Source organism: Sus scrofa, chromosome 7 (genome assembly GCF_000003025.6).
Source record: "Sus scrofa isolate TJ Tabasco breed Duroc chromosome 7, Sscrofa11.1, whole genome shotgun sequence".
Classification (NCBI taxonomy): Eukaryota; Metazoa; Chordata; class Mammalia; order Artiodactyla; family Suidae; genus Sus; species Sus scrofa.
In genome coordinates, this window is record NC_010449.5 from 95,741,742 (window position 1) to 95,764,803 (window position 23,062).

Here is a 23,062-nt window from a genome sequence, read left to right on the forward strand (position 1 = left end):
TCAGATAATTAATTTACACCAACAATATTAGCCTTTAGTCACTTCTGTGGGGAGTTCCATCTATCTAAGCAGAGGTAGAACTGGCCAAGGAGGGGCAGTGTCAGCACCTCTTTGGGTCATGTCTCTGTCTGGCTTCTGAAGCCATATGTCCAAAATTTTTTCTAAACACCTCAAACATCCCTGGTCCTGCCCAGCACCTTTCTCCCACCTCACACCACTTAGCACAGGACACGTTCTGTCTGTATCCCCCTGGCAGATGGGCAGAGTGGGAACCCAGCGGACTAACTGCTGGTCCTCTTCTTTCCTCAGACACAGCTTTGCATTTGTCAAGTCAGAGAAATCGCTCATGTTTTAGAACTAGAAATCTTGGTTTAGCAACCAGGCCTATCACTATCACTGTAGAGAGGAGGGAAGTGAGGTCCAGAGGGGCTAAGTCACTTGCCCAAGGTCAACACAGCAAATCAGGGAAGCTGAGGCTGGCATTTCTCTTGGGTCTCAGGCCAGTGTTCTTCCTATTGTCCCAGGATGGCTCCAGTTTGTAAAAAAAAGAGGATTGCTTCTCGCTATGCCTCTTCTTACACCCCCTGGCTGCTTCAGTGAATTGTGTCTACTGTCCTCATAATATTCCTTATTTCAAAGAAAAGCCAGCTGTGGTGTAGTGTTTTCCATTTTTCCTGCTGTTTGGAAGAATGTTTTACCTGTATGTCAGTGCTGAGCTGTGAGCTCCTTGGAGAAGGGCATGTGGTTGTTGTTAGCCATCCAGGCAGAACTGGCCAAGCTGGCCCCATGGTTTCTCTGCATGGCTTGGCTGTCAGATAAGGGCCACCTGCTTGTTGATGGGCACAGTGTAACTCAGGTCCAACATGCTCCCTAATGACACAGAACTTCACACTAAAGGACGGCAGGGAATTGATGTTGCTCTTCTTTGCCACAAAAGGTACCAGAAGTTAGATGGAACTGAACAGTCAAGAAAACAAAAGCATCTACCTCCCCTCTCCTCTTTTCCAACCCAGGAGCTGATCTGCCAGGAGAAGACAAATCCAAACTAGCCCCTGGGAAAAGAGAGAAAACATCCATCTGTAGTCATTGGGCCAAAATAAACCCTGAGGTGGTTGAAAATCTGATTATCGGAATCAATTTCTCTTGTTTCTCCTCTACCCTATTAGGACCGAGCTAAACTTTCCTGTCAATGCAGACAGTATTTAAGTGCCCTGTATTTAAAGGAATGTCTGCAGGCCCTGGTTGAGGAGAAAAGATGCATCTTAGATTTGATAGTGCTTGGGCATTGGCGACAGGAAGACTTGGGGAAGAATCCTGACTTTGCCATGTACTAGCTGTGTGTCCTTGGATAAATCACTTAACCTTTCTGAGCCTTTAATTTTAAGACCAAGAAAAAAAAGCAGATAATTTATTTAAGATACCTAAGACAGTCTTGTTCATAACATAGATGTTCTGAAAATGTTTGTCACTATAATTTATATAAGCTTCTAGGACCCCATTTTTTATTTGGGAAGGGGGTATATATATATATATATATATATATATATATATATATATACTCTCAGCATTTCTCCAGAAACCATGAAAAAAAATTCAGAGACAGTATTATTAACTGATGTCACAGTGAACCCTATAATGGAATCAAACTTAGTGATCACAAATTTGCCTGTTGCAGTGATGGTGGAATAGGCCCCAAGAATTTTTATACACATAGTAAATGGTGTAGATGGAATTTCTGCATTCTTTAAAAGAATTGGATTCTGGGATACCCCACCTCTAAGATGTATTGATTCTTATTACCGGATATTTGTTGTGGCTTCAGCAATTTTGACAAATGCATTTTTTTCAAAGCCCTGTGTATCAGCTCCTCCACCCCAGACTCAGCGGCCTACAACAGGAAGCATGTATTTCTCACTCACAAGTCTACAGGTCAGCTGAGTTTTGACTGATCTAGCTATGGGTTGGGTCCCTTCTGCTCCAGATGTCTCTCACCCTCCTTGGAACAGCACCTAGATAGATGATGCAGAAAGGCAAGAGAAGAGGGTAAGCATTTTCACACAGGTACATTGAAAGCCTCTGCTCACATCATGTTCAATAACATCCCATTGGGCAGGTCACATGGCTGAGCCCCACAGTCAAGAGCAGACCTTCTGCCTATCATGAGGCCAGAGCAAGGATCTGGGTAAATATTAATACTGTGGAGTCAAGAATTGAGGATCAATCGAACATTCTTCTCCATCTCTGATGTTGTAAAGTATTCCTGGAACCTTATCCCCTTTCTGTTCACTTAAGGGGATTGTCCTTTGGATCTGATGTGTGATCTACCTCTTGGTACATTGTAGCCAACATAAGAAAATAGGTCTTCTTCTTTAGTAATTAAGTCCTTTAAAGATTCAGTGGTGTGGAAGATCCTGTTGTGACTAGCGGGTTAAGAACCCAACTGTATCCATGAGGATGCGAGTTTGATTCCTGGCCTTGCTCAGTGGGTTAAGGATCCGGCATTGCCGCAAGCTGAGGTGTGGGTCATAGATGCAGCTTGGATCTGGTGTTGCTGTAGCTATGGTGTAGGCCAACAGCTGCAGCTCCTATTCAGCTCCTAACCTGGGAACTTACATATGCTGCAAGTGTGGCCCTAAAAAAGAAAAAAAAAAAATGTCAGTGGTGTGATAAAGCAACTCAACAAAGGAGAAAAGAATCATGGAAATGTCCCCTGCTTAGCCAGTCTTCAAATCCAGTCCACATCAGCATAGACTGGAAATTGCACTAACTAATGTCAAGTCAGGGATCTAACTGAATGGAAATATTGGCTTCCCTCCAGTTCCTAGTGATTTGCAGACCATTCCATAAAAAGCAGCAATGTCACTGATACTTCTGGTTTCATATAGCACCCTAGATCAAAGGCATAGATTACTTTGAATATATGACCATTTTTCTAGGAATAGCTCTCCTTGACTATCAATAAGTAATAAACACTCAAACTACTCTGAATTGTTGGCTGAGTTTAGAGAACAGAAGGCAGGGCACTAGCTGAGACTAGTAACAAAAATGTGGATGAAAAATCCTCCTTATCCTGTCATTTAACAGCATGCAGATCTTCAGAGAATGACCCTTCTTTCTGGTGTGATATATTCAACCACTGCTTAAGGGGCTGGGAGCTCAAGATTCTTTCTCACTACCAGCATCACTTGTCAGGGAAACCCAGAAATATCCAGAGGAGGGTGGTCTCCCTCCTTGGCTGGTTCGCTGAGACTCTTATTGGGTGAGAAGAGCATCTCAGGGGTTAGAAGCCTGATTTTGGGTCTGGCTGCATTCAAGTTCAGATCCACCCCTGGGTAGCTTTGTAACCTCGGGAAGGTCATTTAACCTATGTGGTGTTCACTGATGCTGCTCACAGATGGGCAGCTCACCTCTCTTCCTGGCACCCAGAAGACTAGATCCCTGGCTCCTTTGTGGTTGGATGGTGAAGTCATTCTGTCCAAAGAATGGAGAGAAAATGTGTTATAGTAACATCTGGGCTATAGCACTTATGCAAGACTCTCTGGATTCTCTCTTGTCCCTCTAGCACACTGACCAGCAGCATTCAAGGTGGTGGCTTCTCCATCAGCCTGGGTCCCAGAGTAACTAGGATGAGCAGAGTCCCCTGATGACCTCTGATAGACTTGCAGCATGAGAGAGAAATAAATTTGGTTGTATTAAGACATTGTGATTTTGACGGTTATTTGTTACCATAGCTTAACCTGGTCTACCCTAATTGATACACCTCACTAAATCTCAGTTGCTTTATCTGAAAATGAGGATAATAGTGGAACCTAGGTTATGAAGTAATTGTGGGAATTAAATAGGATAATATGTGTATAGTACTTAGAATAGTACCTAGCACATATAAATTCTTAAAATATTTTGGCTACTGTATATTATTATTATATTATGTCTTATCCTAATTTTGTAACATGTTACCTATTTCTTTCACATAAATTGTTAGTCATGGACTTGGAGAAACTCATCCACAAATTGCTAGATAAACTACAGCTTTAAATTTCTAGACTTATAATTATGTGACTCTATTAAGGAAGCACTCAGAGAATCCATCTGGTGTTTCAAATATATTCTATTGCTTAAGGGAACAAAATATGTCAAAAAACTAAATATCATCTTCTCCCCTTTTCCAGTTGCCCTCCACCCAACAAAAAGATCTATGTTCTCGCTGCAGGTTGTTCCATATCCTATTCTGATGTCTTCGGCCCAGAAAGTTACATCTAGCTTGTAAATTCTCAGCTACAGTTAGGTTTCCCAATTTTGGCACCTACCTCCTTGGTAGTCTGTCTCTTCTCTCTGCTCTGTTTACAGTATATATACACAGTATCTTGTTTTATCAATACAATTTCACTTGGCTCCAGACCAGAGCCCCCCATGGCCTTTCTCCTGAAAGTATGGTCCCCACGCCGAAAGGAGAGGGCCCTGCTCTTGCTCTGTGGCTCAGGGTGACCGTTTTCACACCACCAGTTACAACCCTGAGTCTTGTCCTCCAGCTTTTCCAGATCAGCACTTTCCGTGTCTTTATCTACACTTTTTATTTCTTCCCAGATGTGACTCTGGCTGGATCCTTCTCTGGTCCCTTCTGTACTTCCAACAGCAGTATGTTAATATATTAGGTTAAACTATAGGAAATTATCATTTTTAGGTTGAATATGGCAATTTCACATGATTCAGCTTATATATAAACTCAGTTTGTGATGGGGAAATCCCATCATATACATATTAAATTACATGTTGGATCCCATCAAGAATTTCCTTATCTTCCTGAGCTGGGGGCGGGGGGGGAGGTTGTTCTTACAGACTATGCTATATACTCTCTCTATATAACCCCATGACTTCCCCACCCCCAGTCCTTGGCACATAGCAGAATCTTCTACATTTATGGACTGAGATGGAGGATTTTCCTGCTATCTGTGGTGAGCATCCATGTTCCCACATTTTGGCTGCTTATAAAGGTTTACTGCTACTTTGTGAAATGCAATACTACTTGTTTTCTTTAACCTCTTTCAGATTGAAGACATCATTACAAAGATGCAAGATGACAAGACAGGGGGTGTTCCCATCAGAACAGTCAAGAGCTTTCTCTCCAAAATCCCCAGTGTTGTCACAGGTAAATGTTCTCCTTACAAAGTGTTGATGGCAACAAGAAAATATTGCTGCAATGTAGTGTAGCCTTGATTATGACCTGGGGGGTGTCTAATAATCCATGACTAGTAAATATGATTTATTCAATGTACTTCTTAAGTCTAGTTCTGATCCTGGTTTCTAGGAAGAAGCTATTCTTTACCCATCATTACGAATGATCTAGGGAATTCCTGTAGTGGCTCAGCAGAAACAAATCTGACTAGTATCCATGAGGATGTGGGTTTGATCCCTGGCTTGGCTTAGTAGGTTAGGGATCTGGCATTGCCATGATCTGTGCTATAGATTGCAGACATGGCTTGGATCTGGCATTGCTGTGGCTGTGGCAGCTGTAGCTCTGATTCAACCCCTAGCATGTGGAAGTTGCCAGTTTTTTAGGGCAGGTGTGGCCCTAAAAAACAAAAACAAAAACCAAAAAAAAGGTCTAACCATGACAAGCCCCTCTGTATATGGGTTGAGGCTTCATTCATAAACTGACCAGCCCATCAGCAGTTTGATCTGTGTGGTGTATACAAGCACAGAAATATTAAAGAAATTATTTTAGTTTTAAACAAGCTTTAAGAAAGTCTTATGTTCAAATTCTGCAAAATGCTTTTAAGTATCTAAACTCACTGTACTTGAACTCTTAAAAGAAGTAGTTTTGAAAAGTTTTTCTGCATTACTTTGGGGATTTTGTGTGCTTTGTGTGCTTAAATCTCTCTTAAAATTGTTAATTATGAAATCTATCAAACACACGGGTATAATTTCAAGAAGAAAGCAGGTGACACGTACCACCATGCCACTTCATAAATAACACATCATCAGTATCTTAGAGCCTCTGGGGGAGATACTGGATGGCATCTACCTCCTTTTCTACCAGAGGAACCCCCATCTACTTTCTAAACAAATTGTTGCTTTTCTTCAGTCTCACCACATAGGCGTGTATCCCTTACTATCCAAATAAATAACCAAGTAAATTAAGATAAAAATTTAAATGACTCCCTAACTATCAAATATGGCAATTTGTTTTCCAATCTGGGGGAACCAAAAGAACTAAGTTTCTACTGAACACCTATAGAATGGCTAAAATGAAATTCCTGACAATACCAAGTGTTGCTAAGGCTACAGAGCAACTGGAACTCTCACATACTCTCAGTAGAAAAGTAAAATGATGCAGCTATTCTGGAAGTTTCTTATAAAATTAAACCTACACTCACCATATGGTCTAGCAATCCCACTCCTAGGTATTTATCTTTAAAAAATGAATTTCAGACATGAATATAGACAAAATGTTGCCAGTATTGATAGCAACTTTATTCATTATCCCCAAAGACTGGAAACAAACCAGATGTCTTGCAGAGGGTGAATGAATTAAAAAATCTGTGTTATAGCCATATCCAGCAATAAAAAGGAAACTGCTAATATATGCACCAACTTGGATTAATTTCAAAGTCATTGTTATGAATGGAAAAAAATCAGTCTCAAAATGTTGCATACTATATGACTCCATGTATAGGACATTCTAAAAAACAAACAAACCAAAAAGAAAAAAGAAAGAAAGAAAGAAAGAAAGAAAGAAAAGAAAAGAAAAGAAAAGAAAAACTGTAGTGATGGAGAACAGATCAATAGTTGCCAGGGACTGAGATTTGTGGGACAGTGTTACTATAAAGAAATAGTCTGAGGGTATTTGATGAGGTGATAGGACAGTTGTGTATTCTGATTGGGTTGGTGGTGATGGCATGAATCTATACAGAGGTCAAAATTAATAGAACAGCATGCCTAAAAAAAAAAGAGTCAATATACTGTATGTTACTTTAAAAAATAAATACACTCAGTTGAAGTACCCATAAGTATCCCAACTGAGTATTCAGACTGTCACTGTCGGAACTCAAGTACCAAGTAGATTTGGCTAATGAAAAATGCTTGTGTTCTTAGTTTTCTAATTATGAAATTTATGTAAATGGAATTATACCAAAATATTGACTATGATATATTATATTTTTCATGAATTTCTGAGCTTTGCTTGATAACATGTTATTTAGGATTTTTGTATCTATTTACAGGGGCAAGACTGGTCTATTGTTTTTCTTACTTTCCCTCTTTCTGATTTGGGTACCAAATTTATGCTATCTTAGTCAGGTGAACCATGACATATATCTATTTCATTGACATTGTATTGTTCTCTGAAAAATCATTTTACCTTTAAGGTAGCTTTTAGTTGTTTTATTTCAACAATTTTATTTTTATTTCTAAAAGTTCCATTGGGTTCTTCTTTCAATATGCTTGTTGAAATATGGTCATTTGTTCAACAAATATTTATTGAATGTTTACTATTTTCTAAGTTTTGTTGGGCACTGGGGATTCAGAAGTAAATGAAACAGATCAAAATTTCTGTTCATGGAATTTAGATTCTAGTGGAGGAGACAAGAAAATAAAGAAGGAAAATTTGCAGAATTTCAGTAGTAATAAAGGCCAAGGAGAAGAATTAAATACGAAGAGGGGATAAGAGTATTAAAAAATTTTGAAACTGGTGGCCAGGCAAGACTTTCCTGAGAAGGAGACATTTGAGCAAAGTAGGAAGGAGATGAGAGATTGAACTATGTGACTATCAAGAGAAAAGGCATTCCAGAAAGCCAGTGCTAAAATTCCAGGGAAGGCATGTTCCTGGAGAAGAGGGAACTAGGGTCGAGTGAAGAAAAGAAAGGACGATAGGGGTGAAGTCAGAGTGATAATGGTGAACTAGATCATGTAGTCTCTTGGTTAATATAAAACCCCTGGAGTATTGTGGGCATGGGTGACATGCTCTGACTTAGATTTCAATAGGATCACTCTATTGCTTTCCACATACCCTGGGAAACTGGGAGATTAAGCCCCACACAGGAGGCTGCTATAAACATGGTGACTCAGACTAGGCTATCAGCATTGGAGATACGTGAAGTGATCAGATTCCAACGCAAGTTTAAAGGCAGAATACTATTTGGGGAGAGATCAGATGTAGAATATGAGAGGAAAAAAGGAACTGATGATAACTCTATACTTTGGGGTTTGAGTGACTAGAAGAACGGAGTTGCCAAGTTCAATGAGGAATACTGTGAGTGGGGCAGGGGGTTGTTGGTCTGTTTGTTTAAATTGTAAGAAATTTTAAAAAATCATTTTTAGATATGTTAAATTTTACAGACCTATCATACATTCAACTGGAGGTAACAAGCACTTGAGTTTGTGAATCTAAATGTTTTAAAGGAGAGTCTGAGCTTGGATATAAGTCATTGGCATATAGATGGCATTTAAAGCCATGGGATTAATGAGTTCACCATGAGAGTGAGTGTAGAACATAGCCTAGGTCCTAAAACTTGGGATACTCTAGCATATAGAGGTCATGGAGAAAAGAAGTCAACAAAAGAAATTGAGAAGGTAGCTGGAGACAAGGAAAGTCAGGAGGATAGGGTTTCTTGGAAGCCAAATTTTCTAGAAAGTGTTTCAAGGAAGAGAAGAGTGGAGCTCCTATATCACATGTGGCTGATAGTCAAGTTAGATAAGGACTGAGACTCAACCACTGAATTTAGCAATGTTGGCTTCACTGCCAACCTTGGTAAGTTCATGTTCCATGAAGCACTGAGAGCAAAAAGCCTTACTGGGGTGGGTTCAAGTCACAATGTGAGGAGAGCAAGCCAAGGTAGCACTATTAATCTTTATAGGCATTTTCTTTAAAAGGAAGAAATGTAGTAATATCTAAATGGATAAATGAGATTAAGGTATGTTGGTTTTTATTTTATTTTTTAATTTATTTTTATTTGTTATTTTCCCAATACATTTTTTTCTACTGTGCAACATGGTGACCCAGTTACACATACATGTATACATTCTATTTTTCTCACATTATCATGCTCCATCATAAGTGACTAGACATAGTTCCCAGTGCTACACAGCAGGATCTCATTGCTAATCCATTGCAAAGGCAATAGTTTGCATCTATTAACCCCAAGCTCCCTATCTACCCTGCTCCCTCCCTGTCCCCCTTGGCAACCACAAGTCTAATCTTCAAGTCCATGATTTTCTTGTCTGTAGAAAGGTTCATTTGTGCCATATATTAGATTCCAGATATAGGTGATATCATATGGTATTTGTCTTTCTCTTTCTGACTTACTTCACTCAGTATGAGAGTCTCTAGTTCCATCTAGGTTGCTGCAAATGGCATTATTTTGTTCTTTTTTTATAGTTGAGTAGTATATGAAAGTCACAGTATGTTTGTATGATGATGGGGATGATTCAGTAAGGGGGAAAATGGTGCAGGAGAAAGAGGGAAAATTCAAGGAGGGATTTCAATAGGGAGGTAAGGGATTGAACCTGGGGCACATATGGGTGAGCAGCTTTAGCTGGAAACATGTACAGTGTATTCATAGGAAGAGGAGATAAGGCATAGTAAATGCACAGATGTACATAAGCATGGATGGGTGGTGGGAGCTTATAGAAGGTTTCTTCTAATTGTTTAAATGTTCTTAGTAATATGGGAAGCAAAGAGATGTTGAAGGACTGAGGAGAGACTAGAAGCTATGAAATCATCATTTAGGAGAGTAAAGAGGTTAGACTAGGGAGACAGACTTTTGACTACTGGGTAGGATTAAGGACCCTCTTTATCATTAATATTTATGAATTTAAGGAAAGGCAAATCCCACCAACCGCATTTAGTTCTCTTGATTTGGGCATGTATCAGGCAGAAAGTTATACTTCATTAAAAGTCCTCCAAAGGCTCTAGCAAGTATGAACGTATGATAAATCAAGAGAGAGGCAGGAGAACAACTAAAATGAGTGGCCATTAAATTTTAACTAAGTAAGGAGGGAAGCAAGAACATGAGATGAAAGAGAACAGGGAAGAGTAACGATTCTAATGAATGTGTAGGTTCCAGTGGCAAAGGAGTTTTAGAGATGGAGGTGAGAGAAAGAGAGCTGGAAATATAGCATAGGGCGACTGGATAGTGGAATGTTTGAAACTGAGATTGTAGAGGGGCTGCAGTGCGTCAGTGGTGACAAGATGTAAGGTGTGACCGTGGGAATAAGTGACTGAGATGGGATGGAGCTCAGGGAACTAAGAGGTCATGATTTTGGAAGGTTGAGATCTCTGGATATTGAAATCACTACTGGGGGCATGTTAGAGAGGGTGGTTGTGCATCCCTATGCAATGAGAAGTAGAGATCCAGGGATCACAGCATGGGTACAGGTGGTTTAATCCGATGTCATAAAGGTAAAGCTGAGTGTTCTTTGGCGGGGGGGGGGGGGAATTGAAGACAGTCTGAATGAAGCCATGAGAAGCAAAGAGATTGCTTACCTGCCTTCAAATTCCATAAGCTATAAGGCATGGGGCAGGGAGGATAGCCACCACCGAAGAGGGCTGCAGGGAAGCAGGACCACTGGGGAAGGGCAAGAAGATAAAGGGACTATTAACTGCAAAGGATGAGGATATAAAAAAATCTTACAATTGACCATGTACTCCAGAGGGCAGCTGAAAGCCTTTCAGGAAGTCGTGAGTGTGTGACCCGGATAACGGATGATGTGGCTGCTCTGTACCAGGCACCAGAGCAGCCACAGGAGATGTGAAGATGAGTAAAAACCTGATCTCTGCTTTTCAAAAGCTGTTAATGTAGTTAAGAGAGACAGACACAAGTAGACCGATAGTTATATGAGCTCCATGTTCTAATAGAAGAATTAACAAAGCAAAGAGGAGAGAATCATGACTTTTTCTGAGTATATCTAAAACATTTCTCTGAGGACGTATATCAGTCATCCGTTGCTGCATCACCAGCTACCACAAACTATAATGACTTTTCCTTTTCCATGATCATGATTCCATGAATTAGCGATCCAGGCAGGTCTTCTCCTGGCCTCACCCATGGGGTCCTAGACATCTGACGGTTCATTTGAGGCTAGAGGGTCTGTGACGGACTCACTCCCTTGCTTGGCAGGGGTGGCAACTCTTAGCCAAGGTTCAGTTCTCCATATCTCCTCATATCCCTCAGGAGGCTAGGCTGGACTGCTTCACAGCCTGATGGCGTCAAAGTTCCAAGAGGGAAGAGTATAAAAACAGAAAGGCAGGAGTTCCTGTCATGGCTCATTGGTTAACAAATCCAACTAGTATCTATGAGGATGCAGGTTCAATCCGTGGCCTCGCTCAGTGGGTTAAGGATCCGTTGTTGCCATGAGCTGTGGAGTAGGTTGCAGGCGTGGCTCAGATCCCGTGTTGCTGTGGCTGTGGCGTAGGCCAGTAGCTGCAGCTTCGATTAGACCCCTAGCCTGGGAACTCCATTTGCCACAGGTACAGCCCAAAAAGACAAAAAAAAAAAAAAAAAAAAAAAAACAAAACAAAACCAGAAAGGCTTCCTGTTGTGGCTCAGTGGGTTAAGTACCTGAAGCTGTCTCTGTGAGGATACAGGTTTAATCCTCGGCTTCGCTCAGTGGGTTAAGGATCCAATTTGCTGTGGCTGTGGCATAGGTCGCAACTGTGGCTCTGATTTGACCCCTGGCCTAGGCACTTGCACATGCTGCAGGTGCGGCCGTAAAAAAGAAAAGAAAGGCTCAGGCTCTAGATCTCATGCAATGTCAGGTCCACCACAATCTATTTCAGAGCAAGTCACAAGACCAGCCTGGATTGAAGGGGATGGAGAAACCAACTCTGTCTCCTGGTGTAGGTGTGGCAATGTCACATTGGCATAAGGAGATATGATTCATTGGAGGCCATTATTTTAACAATCTACCACATGAAATAATTTTAGTACTAGGCTTTACTCATGAGGAGAAAACTGGGAAAGGTCATTTCAAATGGAAAAAAATGGAATTTTTATAGGCTCAAATATATGAAACATGTCAGGTTTCAGTGAAGATGAGCTTCTTTATGTGGTTGGTGTTTAAAATACATTTATGTGTGTATACATCTTAGGAGAGTAACACACGGACGGAACAGCCACAGGAATGAAAAGGTATGAGATTTAACCTTAATAACAGATTGTAAAGGATTTTATCCCAAAGGTAATAGGCTGCCATCAGATGTTTTCCAATAGGATAAATCATATCTATGTGTTAGAAGTGGGTGAAAGACAGAGAGGAAGAAATAGGATATCTGAAAGTACTTGGAGAATCTTTAGACGAGGGAGTCTAAGCAGAGAATAAGGAAGGCATGTTACCAACTGCCATAGCATCGCTGAAACTACAGCTTTAGAGCCATATCTTATTTAATCCAATAAGAGAGAAACTGGTATTTCCATTTTATAATCGAGGAACCTGCAAATTCAAGAGCAGGCATTACTTCTCCAAGGTCACACTGCTAGTTAGTCGCAGGACCTCTGCCTAGAGGGTCTGAGGTGAAAGAAGAGTAAGATTCAAGACATATGAGGAAAAGGTAGAATATAGAATTGATAGGACTTGGTGACTAGATAGGGGCATAAAGGAACTCATTCAAAACAGAAAATCATGGACTTGGAGAACAGACTTGTGCTTGCCAAGGGGGAAGGGGAGGGAGTGGGATGGACTGGGAGTCTGGGGCTCATAGATGCAGACTGTTGCCTTTGGAATGGATGGGCCATGAGATCCTGCTGTATAGCACTGGGAACTATGTCTAATCACTTCTGATCAATCTATACATGTATGTGTAACTGGGTCAGCATGCTGCACAGTAGAAAATTGACAGAACACTGTAAACCATCTATAATGAAAAAATAATAATAAATAAATAATAAAATTTTTAAAAAATGGATCCAAGTTAACATGATGGATTGACTACAGTCACCTTTTCTTTTTTGAAATGCCACACAATCATAAATGATTTTTAAAATGATACAATCCCAAAGTTGGAGGCCATTATTATAACGATTGAACATGGAAAGTCAACATCATCCTTGGATTAAATATCCTTGCAAAGATAGTCTCATACAAAAGACAACCAATGCCTCACTCTCAAGATGCGCAACTATGTGAGAGATCCATGGAGAATTGTTTCCAAACACAGACGACAGTGACCACAAAATTCAGGAATCTGACAAGTAAATGGATAAGTGGAACCGACAGCAGCCCTGAGACAACCTTAACTATCACTAGACAGTGGGGAAAACTAAGAAACAACTCTGTTTAAATGATGGAGTCTTTCAAAGGCTCCAATACTGGGAACATTAGCAGATCATTCTATCGGATTAGAATGCATTTTGCCATCATACTCACCTTCTGATTACTCAATACTGCTTAACCAGACACTAGTAGAAAATCAGCTTCTACCGTCTAGCAAGATCAGGTCCCATACTGCCAACACAGCTCAGGCTGGGGTTGAGGTGAGCACTCAGACCCCAAGACAGAAGATAAATCTCATGCTCAGCCTGTTCAAAGAAACAAATGTATAATCCAGCCAGTACCTGCTGTGATACAGAGAACAGTTGGCGACTAGAACGCAGGAAATCCATTTGGCAATTCCAGCCATCACCCGAGATCTTCTGTCTGCACCAAGGACGAATTCCATTGTAATATTGTGAAGCAGAGCCACAGTTGCATCCAGCCCTGTGAGCATTATGTTCAGATCTACAGCCAGGGTGCATCTCCCAGCTTTTCACCCCCACCAACCTCCTTGAGAGAAAAACCCTGGGATGATATTTCAGGAAATCATTATTCCTCTTTACTCTCCTAAAGTTGATGGTAGTAGAGTGGAGAGCCACATACGAAGAAAATCCAGATCACTGAGACCTTCAGGTAACAAACCCAAGGTGGCAATTCGCTAATATATGGCCACTGTGATACTGTGCCTCCGGAGGCTGTGTCTGCAGAAGAGTCATTGGCCACATTGCAACCTTGTTTCCTGATCAGAAACTTCTGCCAGTCTTTCTGAGCATTTTTGAAGCAGCCAGTGTCCCATCACAAACCAGCAAACACCTTTTCAAACATTTTAGGAGTTTTATCACCACCAACATTGGAGTTTCCTGTTCATGAGCTACAGCTGGGAGTGGCTTTGTCTCTTCTGCACTGGGACTCCATTTCCTTAGTAGAGACTGAAAGGTAAAGATTTAAAATGATGGGCACAATGAGGCTGGTGTAACCAGCACAGCGTTTCTCTCTTCCATTGCCAGACAACAAACGGTTCATACCTACCTGTGACCTACCACCTGAATAAACCAAAAGTGACTTCAGTGGGAGAAGGCAAGAAGAGACAAAACAATGATGAGAGTCCTCTGGTGACAGCTGAAAAATGCAAGATTCTTCCCCAAAGACTGTATTGATGAGGAGCATGTAAGGTGTGTCCCACTGCATCCAAGATGCCATCGCCAACACAAGCTCTAGAAAGAGAGCTTTCACCCTTTCTCAGCAGCCTAGTGAAAAGTCAAAAATGAGAATAACATTCATCTGCAAGGAATAGTCCTGCTTGAAGGCCCATCTCTGCGCTGTCCAGCTACTCCACTGAGTTGAAAATCTTACCAGCTTACCCAAAGGTTAAAAAAAAAAAATCAACTGTTAATGACCTACACCAAATAAATAAACATAATACACAGAAACACACAGATGTGTACATTTGTAACAAATGAGTGAGTCTGGGTGAGAAATTCCAAACTGAGTATAAGAAGTTCGCAGAGCAAGGATGTATTTGCCGAAAGAAAGAAAGAGAGAAAGGGAGGAGGAAAGGAAAAATATAAACCTGGGGGTATGGACATTGAAAAAAAAAGAATTGGTGAGGAATGTGAACAGAGGTGAGGGAAAGATGTAGTTTTAAAAAGGAAAAGGAAAAATGTAAACTTGGGGAATATGGACATTGAAAAAAAGAATTGGTGAGGAATGTGAGCAGAGGTCAGGGAAAGAGGCAGAACACTGAAATAAAGTTTTCTAGAACGCACAGGTGGCCATCAAAGGGCCCTGTGGAATCCAAAAGATCAGAGGGGGTGTTATTTTTCTCAGATGAGTCCTTTTTGAAGCAGGCTTTGTGGTGCATTTGTTTAAAACCTTCCTAATGTTTCAGTGCTCATCAGTTGGAATCCATGACACAAGAGGTGGTGGGCATCTCTTAACCTTCTACCTTACGAATTATACGTTTCGGGTAAATTCCTACAGGACCCATACAGTGCCTGCAGAGAAACAGCTCTTTGGATTATTGATGCTGAAAAAAAAAACCCTTTTCCCAATGTGTTATTTTCTTCTTTTTCTTCCTGCCTTTAAATATCTAATCTAACCTTGTTGGTCAGATCCTTATTAAGAATAAATATTTAATAAAAATAAATTTACATTTAAATAAATGTGTGGCAAATGTAATGATAACCTTTGTTGACGTACCCCAATATAAAGACTTGAGGAAGTTTTAGGTTTGGGGGAGAAGACATAGGAAACAGACTGGATCATGTTAAGTTGGAGGTTTTAAAGGGGTATTTAGGTGGTGCTGTCCAGGAGACAGAAGTGAGGACTGAAATTCTGGAGAACATTTTCTGTAAGGAATATGGATGCGGGAGTCACCAGAGCCTAGGTGGCAGAGGTGTCCTGGGACATGACTGGGTAGTAAAATTTATCCATCTTCCTCTCCCCGCTGTGCGCCAGTCTATCCCCTACTTAGTCCGAGATAATGTGCTAACCCACCCCCAGCTTCTATGATTTGGACTTGAAAATTTCATGCTGACATCAGGAAATCATCTTCCCTGCTCAGATAGGAACTCGTAGATAAATTCACAGACCTTGGTAGGATGAAGAGAGTGGAGGAATACCCACTGGGTCATCTGTGGGTTAGATGTCTTGGGGTTAGGAGGGCTCTCCCAGGGAGTAAATGCACTGAGATAAGGAACGGATATATTTAGGAGAAGATCAAACACAAGAGATAGTCATGAGAACACAATTCTTCCCTCAAAAGTGAAAAACTAAGAGCTGTAAGAGGCGAGGCTTAGCAAATAAATGACCTTCAGTAAACACAGATGGAGAATTAGAGAAAGAAAGGATAGGGAAGAAAGAGAACCCAAAAGCCAAGGCTCTTCGGCTCTGGGGAGAGAAGGCTCATTTATAAGAAACAAAACTGCCAACGCATCTCACCTTCCAGAGGCTTGGTGTTTCTGGACAAGGTGCTCACAGAACAGGCTCTTCCTGAACACCCTACCGCAGCCTTTTCAGGACAGAAGATCAGGCTCCTCGGCCCTTCCCTTTTGAACAGTAACTAGGTTATAAAGATGGGGGTTGAAGCCAAGATGGGGAGGCTTCTGAGGTTCCAACTTCCAGCCTGCCAGCCCTCTCCACTCCCCACCTGCCCTGTGTGATAGACATAGCCTGGGCCGAATGCCCACCAACTCCAGGAAACCAGCCAGCTTGCACGGCCTTGCCTGGCTGTCTTAGACAGTTATTCCAGGATAATTCTCCGTCATCTGCATGTCATGAGGAATTTTCTGGGCACTTTTTAAGATTAATGTCTTCCAGGCCACCCTCAGAAACACAATTGCCCACCATGTACGAGCTGTAAGACACATCTAGTCTAATTTTGCAGAGAGGAAAATTGAATCCCAGAGACACGACGTCAGGTGCTCAAAAATCACACAGCTGGAGTTCCCGTCGTGGCGCAGTGGTTAACGAATCCGACTAGGAACCATGAGGTTGCGGGTTCGATCCCTGCCCTTGCTCAGTGGATTAACGATCCGGCGTTGCCATGAGCTGTGGTGTAGGTAGCAGACGCAGCTCGGATCCCACATTGCTGTGGCTCTGGCATAGGCCGGTGGCTATGGCTCCGATTAGACTCCTAGCCTGGGAACCTCCATATGCCGCAGGAGTGGCCCAAGAAATAGCAAAAAAAAAAAAAAAAAAAAAAAAAAAAAAAAAAAATCACACAGCTTGTTTGGGACCAAACAAAGATAGAATCTGGATCCCTTGCTACCATGATAGTGCTGCTTCCATTACCTCATGAAGGAAATGCTAAGACTCCCAAATTGGAACCGTTCCTTGCAAGTGTCTGATGCCTTCCCCCCAAACACGAGAATCACTGGCGTAGCTTATTAAGGATACAGATCCCAGGACATCTCTATGTGCCTGGGCTCAGGAATCTTTACTTTCGATATCTGCCCAGATTATCTAATACGGGCTGTTTGAATTTGGGAATCAGTACAACCGCCACATGCCTGCCAAGTGCTCTCCAGCCTCAGCTTTAAGAACCTCCAGTGACGAATATCATCCCAAATCTTTCCAGCTTTGGACAATTATGACGTTTAGAAACTTCTTCCTTATAATGAACTGAAAGTTACCCACAACCCCGTAGCTTCAACCCATTAGGCCCAGTTCTGCCTCTCTCACAGTCAAGGAGCAGAGGAATGAATTTGATTAAAAGTATGCTCCCATAGCTCTCCTTGTGAATTTTTATTATGCAAATAATTTTCAGATGGTAATGTTAGGTATATACATGCCTTTTATTTTGTATCTTGATGTATCTCTCATGTGTATATTTCTATCTCTTCATAGTCCACAAATTTTTTTTGGGGCTTTATGTTGACATAAATATTTAAAAGTATTTTCTTTATGGTTCCTTGGCAGTACAGTTTGAATGAAAGAGTCTAGAGCTGTAAACTGCTGTGTGACTATTGATCCGGTCACCAGCCTCCTTGGGCTTCATTTCCCCATCTGGTAGTTAATAGGTTTGAGTTGACAATATCTGTGGTCCATTCTGGTTCTGACCTTCTGAGATTCTTCATAGGATGTATATGAAATATGTCCGAGGTTAGTTCTTTCCACTTAGTTCCATAGATGTTCTAAGTGAATCCATCCCTGGGTTAATCCAGGCCATCAGTTCTCTCTTAAACTGTGATTCTCTCAGAGCAGAATACACAATAACTAGTTTCGGAAACCTGAGCATAATCCAAAATTGGTCCACATTCCCGACATTTGTTAAACTCATTCTGCTCCTGTCTTATTGAAAGGATGGGGGACTGGGAAAAAATGGCATTATAGAGATAATTTGGGGTGCCTTAGTAAGCTGATTAGTGGTCCCCCAGTATTATAAGGCCCTAATTCTTGAAACCTATAAATATGATCTTCTATTGATAAAAGGTCTCTGCAAGCATAATTAAGTTATGGATCTTAAAATGGGGAGATTTTCCTGGGTTATACAGGTGAGTCCTCAATGCTACCACAAGTATCCTTGTGAAAGAGACTCAGAAAGCTGCAGAAGAGGAGGCCATGTGACCATGGAGGCCACAAGCTCATGAGTGTCAGAAGCTCCCCAAGAACCTCCAAGGGGCATGTGGCCCTTCCAACACCTTGGTTTTGTCCCAGAATGGTGATAGAATAAATTTCTGTTGTTCTAAGCCACAAAGTTTGTAGTGGTTTGTCACAGCAGCCACAGAGAACTGAGGTAGTGCCAAAATTGCACTGCAGGAGTTCTCATTGTAGTGCAGCAGAAACAAATCCAAGTAGTAGCCATGAGGGTGTGGGTTCAATCCCTGGCCTTGCTCAGTGGGTTGGAGAATCAAGCATTGCCATGAGCTACGCTGTAGGTCACAGATATGGACTGGATCCCACATTGCTGTTGCTGTGGCATAGGCCGGAAGCTACAACTCCTATTCGACCCCTAGCCTGGAAACTTCCACATGCCACAAGTGTGGCCCTAAAAAGGTGAAAAAAAATTGCACTACACACATTGTAGCATGAAGAAAATGACATTTTAGGACATTCAGATGTGATTAATTGAAATAAAGAAATACTCAAGTTTACAGACAAATTTCTTTCAAAGTTTTAGTGGAAAAATACAAATTATTATATTAATTCTGAAGGCAAATTGTACTGACATGTACCTGTGTGCTATAATTACTCCACAGGTATTAAGCTTAAGTGGTTTAATAATGCTAAAACACAAATATTATTTATCAAGTTCTAATGCAGTTTAGTATACCTTTTAGATATCCTAAGTACACCTATGAATTAAATTCAGCCAATTAGTAGTATGTAGTATAATTTATTTTTAATTAGCATGCCAGAATATATGCATATATAGGTATTATTCCCTCCAAATAGTCACCTTGAAAAGTGGCATATTTATTTCAAAACTATCATTGCTTGGACTGTTTTCATAATTTCTCTCTGATAAGAGTTTTTAAAGCTTCTAGAATTTGTTAAAATAGTCTCAGCAGAGGCAAAGCCATAAATCCATATATGTATCCACATACACACACACCTACATATACAGATATAATCAAAATTGATTTTGTGACTTCTGCCTTGGAGACTAGCCTACTCAAACCAACCATCTGGCTAAGAGCAACTATAAAGGCTGGGAGAAAAGTCGACTTGATGTCTCTGGAGAGCTCAAAGGAGAGTGAAGAGTTACTGGGCCCAGAGTCATAACGATGTGGAAACCCATAGGTATAAACCTGGCTTTTTGGACAGTTTTTACCCTGGGGCCATTTGACATCCAGACAGGCAGCTGCAAAAGCTGAGTAGGGCTTTTGATAACGTCAAGGGATGAGGGTCACTGAAACTGGATCTGAAGACCACTGAAGATGAGGACCCTGAGAAATTCACCGTACTTTCAACCAACCCTCTGAAAGGCGAAAAAGTGAAATGAAAATAGTCAACTTCATACGGACTCAAGGCCAACTTTCAGTAATCATGATAGGCCAGAAAAATCTAAATTCTTGACATTGCTGCCCTTGGGCACTTGGGAAAGCAAATAAAAATACTTTTTGGAGGAAGATAACTTTATTCTAGTCCTCCAATTATTTCCACCAATTGATTTTCTAAAAACAGAGTCAGTACACAATCAAAGACAACCAGGCATCTAAGGAGAGAAGTTACCATGAATGAGAGCTGGTAGGAACAACAGATGATTGAAACAAACTCCGAGGGGCTCCAGATAGTGAAATTATTAAGACCCTAACTTTAAAATAACTGTTATGACTACTTCATGACATAGATAGAAGGCAGAAAGTAAATGTTCAGCAGAGAACTGCAAACTGTAAAAATCCCATATAACATTTTTAATTGAAATTCTAGAATCAGACAAATTTAATAACCAAGATTAAGAATTCGGTGCATGGGTTTAATGGCCTATTAAATGTGGCTAAGGAGAGAATTTTTGTACTGGAAAATCATTCAGGAAAAAATTCAGAATAAAGACAGAACTGAATAGGATGAGCAATTGAGAAGCGAGGGTGGGAAAAGACATAGAAATATGAAAACATTAAACAAACGTTTAATGGAGTCTTATATGTGGAAGTGAGAGGGAATGGGGCAGAACCAATACTTGAGGAGAAATTGAGAATCTTTTCAAAACTAATAGGAGACACCAGCCCACAAAGTCAGGAAGCCAAACAATCCTCAAGTAGAAAAAAATCCACACCTTGACACATTGTAGAAAAATTACAGAAAACCAGAGACAAGGACAAAATTTGTAAAACAGCAAGAGAAAAAAAACAGGTCTAACTTTAAAAAAGCAATCGTTAGACTGATAGCTAATTTTCTTGAGGAAACAGTTGAAGTTGAAAGACAACAAACTAAAAGCAAATAATTGCCAATCTAAAATTCTGTATAAAGCAAAAATAACTTTATTCCAATGAATTTAACAGCATAAACAAAAGGTAAAAATTCCTTGAAACAAATTACCAAAATTGACTCATGGAGAATTTTAAAATTGAGTAGAACCAGACTTGTTTAAAAGAACTGAATTTATAATTAAAAATTTCCCCACAAACAAAACTATAGTCCCAGTGGGTTTCCTACGTAAGGATATAAAGGAAAAAGTAATACCAGCTCTACGTCAAGAAGATGGGAGTACTTCCCAGCTCATTTGATGAAGCTAAAATTATCCTGATACCCAAAATAGAACAAAACATGACAAAAAAGTATAGCACATCTCTCATGAAAATAACACAAAATTTTGAAACAGAAAATTAACAAATTGATCTTTACCAGCTTTAGTTTATAGTTTAGTTAATAGTATTTTACCAATGTTAATTTCTTGGTTTTCATAATTGTGCCATGACTTAGGTGTTATCTAGAGAAGGTGAGTGAGGGAATATATGATAATTCTCTAGTCTTTTAGTAACTATTCCAATATTCCAAAAATCTGAAAATTCTTATATATATATATGATTTCTTATATATATAATATATATAAATATATAAGAATATATATTCTTTTTATATAAAATTCATATATATAGATATCACTGAATCACTTTGCCATACACCTGAAACTAATGCAACATTGTAAATCAACTATACTTCAATAAAAAGCTGTTCAGGGGAAAAAGCTTAAAAAATAATACTTACAATAGCATAAAATACATGAATGTTTGGAAATAAATTTCACAAATATATACCAGACCTGTACACCAAAAACTATAAAACACTGCTGAGATAAATTAAAGATGGCATAAAGCAATAAAGAGATCTGTTATGCTCATGGAAAAAAAAATTAGCAAATTGAATCGAGTAATATATCTAAATCAGGAGTTGGCAAGCTTTTGCTGTGAAGGCCATGTGGCAAGTACAGTAGGCTCTGTAAGCCATAAAATCTGGTACAGTTATTCAGCTCTGCTGCTGTAATGCAAAAGTAGCCATAGATAAACATGTCAATGAGTGGGCATGTCTGTATTCCTATGAAACTGTGTTTCTAAGAATAGATCACAGGGCATAGTTTGCTTACCCTTCCTTTAGATGCATTTAAAGGAACAAGATGTTGAGCAAAAGAAGGCAGATGCAGAAGGATATATACTGTAGGATTCCATTTATAGAACATTCAAAAACCAACCTATGGAATGATAACATCGAGGGATAGTGATGAAAGTGACAGGAAAAGGGTAGAAGTGACTACTGTTTACCTACGGGCAGGTATTGTGATTGGGACAATATATTCAAGGAATACCTGGAATGTTAGGGAAATTTCTTTTAACTTCTCTATGGTATCATGAATGTTTTCCTTAAAGAATTTAAATAGTACATATTATATGCAATATTCATGATTAAAAATAGTTTTTTAAATGAAAAAGTAACTTGAAGTCCATTTGGTGAATAAGGACTGGGTAAGGCCCACTGCCAGTGCAAAGTGCCAATTTTGGTTTAAATAAGGTATGACTGAATGAATGAAACTGGTTTTTTTATTGTCCTCAGAAACTGCTACGTAGTTTATTTCCAAAGAGATTTACAAAAATATTTGTAGCACAGCTGATCAATACTGGTTGAAATAAGGGTGTAGCTTCTGAGTGGCCAGCTCTGAAAGGACAGTGCTTAATACTGACTGTGCTGTGTTTGCCTTAACCTGCTATAACACATTTTCTTAAATGTATGCATTTTCCTTTCTTCTTCTGAAGTTTGCTTCAGTAACAACATCCTAAAATCCTGTCAAGTTATAATCGTGAAAGCAAAAGGCATACCTCTGATATTCTTGGCCTTTGTACCATTAAAATCTGACTCCAAATGTCTCATTAATTCCTCCTTTTCACGTTTTTCCTTGTTTGATTTTTTTTCCTCCTTCAAGAAGAAATGGTAAGTAGAGTGAAAAAAGAAAAGACAGCCTATTTATTAAGAGTGAAAATACACCACATCCCCCTCTCCTTTGGACTCGAATATTTCTTTTTCAACACTTCTATGAAAAAGTCTGTTTCAGAGTAAGACAGCATTTAAGGAGAGCGTGAATTCCAAATTCATTATAACTGACCCAGGGTGACTGAGTCTTTTTAAAAAGAAAGAATCAGAAGCTGTCATGGACACCATACCTGTAACAAGGGTGGTAGGTTAGCAACAATGTCTATTGATTTCATTGAATCAGCTGTTGTAGCACAGAGTCCTATACGCTGACACAGCTGCATGCATTGCTGGTAGGCAGTCTATGCAAAGACTGTGAGCATGTACACCATTAATTTACAGCTTAGCTTCTTGTACAGTTGATGTTGTCATTTTCTTCTATTGAGGACCTTGTGGCCTGATAAAGCTTTAA

At 40.0% G+C, this 23,062-nt stretch overlaps 1 protein-coding gene across 11 annotated transcripts in view; it reads left to right on the top strand.

The window, feature by feature from the left end:
* Positions 1 to 23,062, top strand: part of RGS6 (regulator of G protein signaling 6) — a 564,829-nt gene that overhangs the window by 376,530 nt on the left and 165,237 nt on the right. For all 11 annotated transcript variants that reach the window (XM_021099946.1, XM_021099952.1, XM_021099945.1 and 8 more), the window contains one exon: positions 5,047 to 5,146. In XM_021099946.1, coding sequence (XP_020955605.1) covers positions 5,047 to 5,146 — 100 coding nt within the window. The remainder of the gene's footprint in view (positions 1 to 5,046; positions 5,147 to 23,062) is intronic.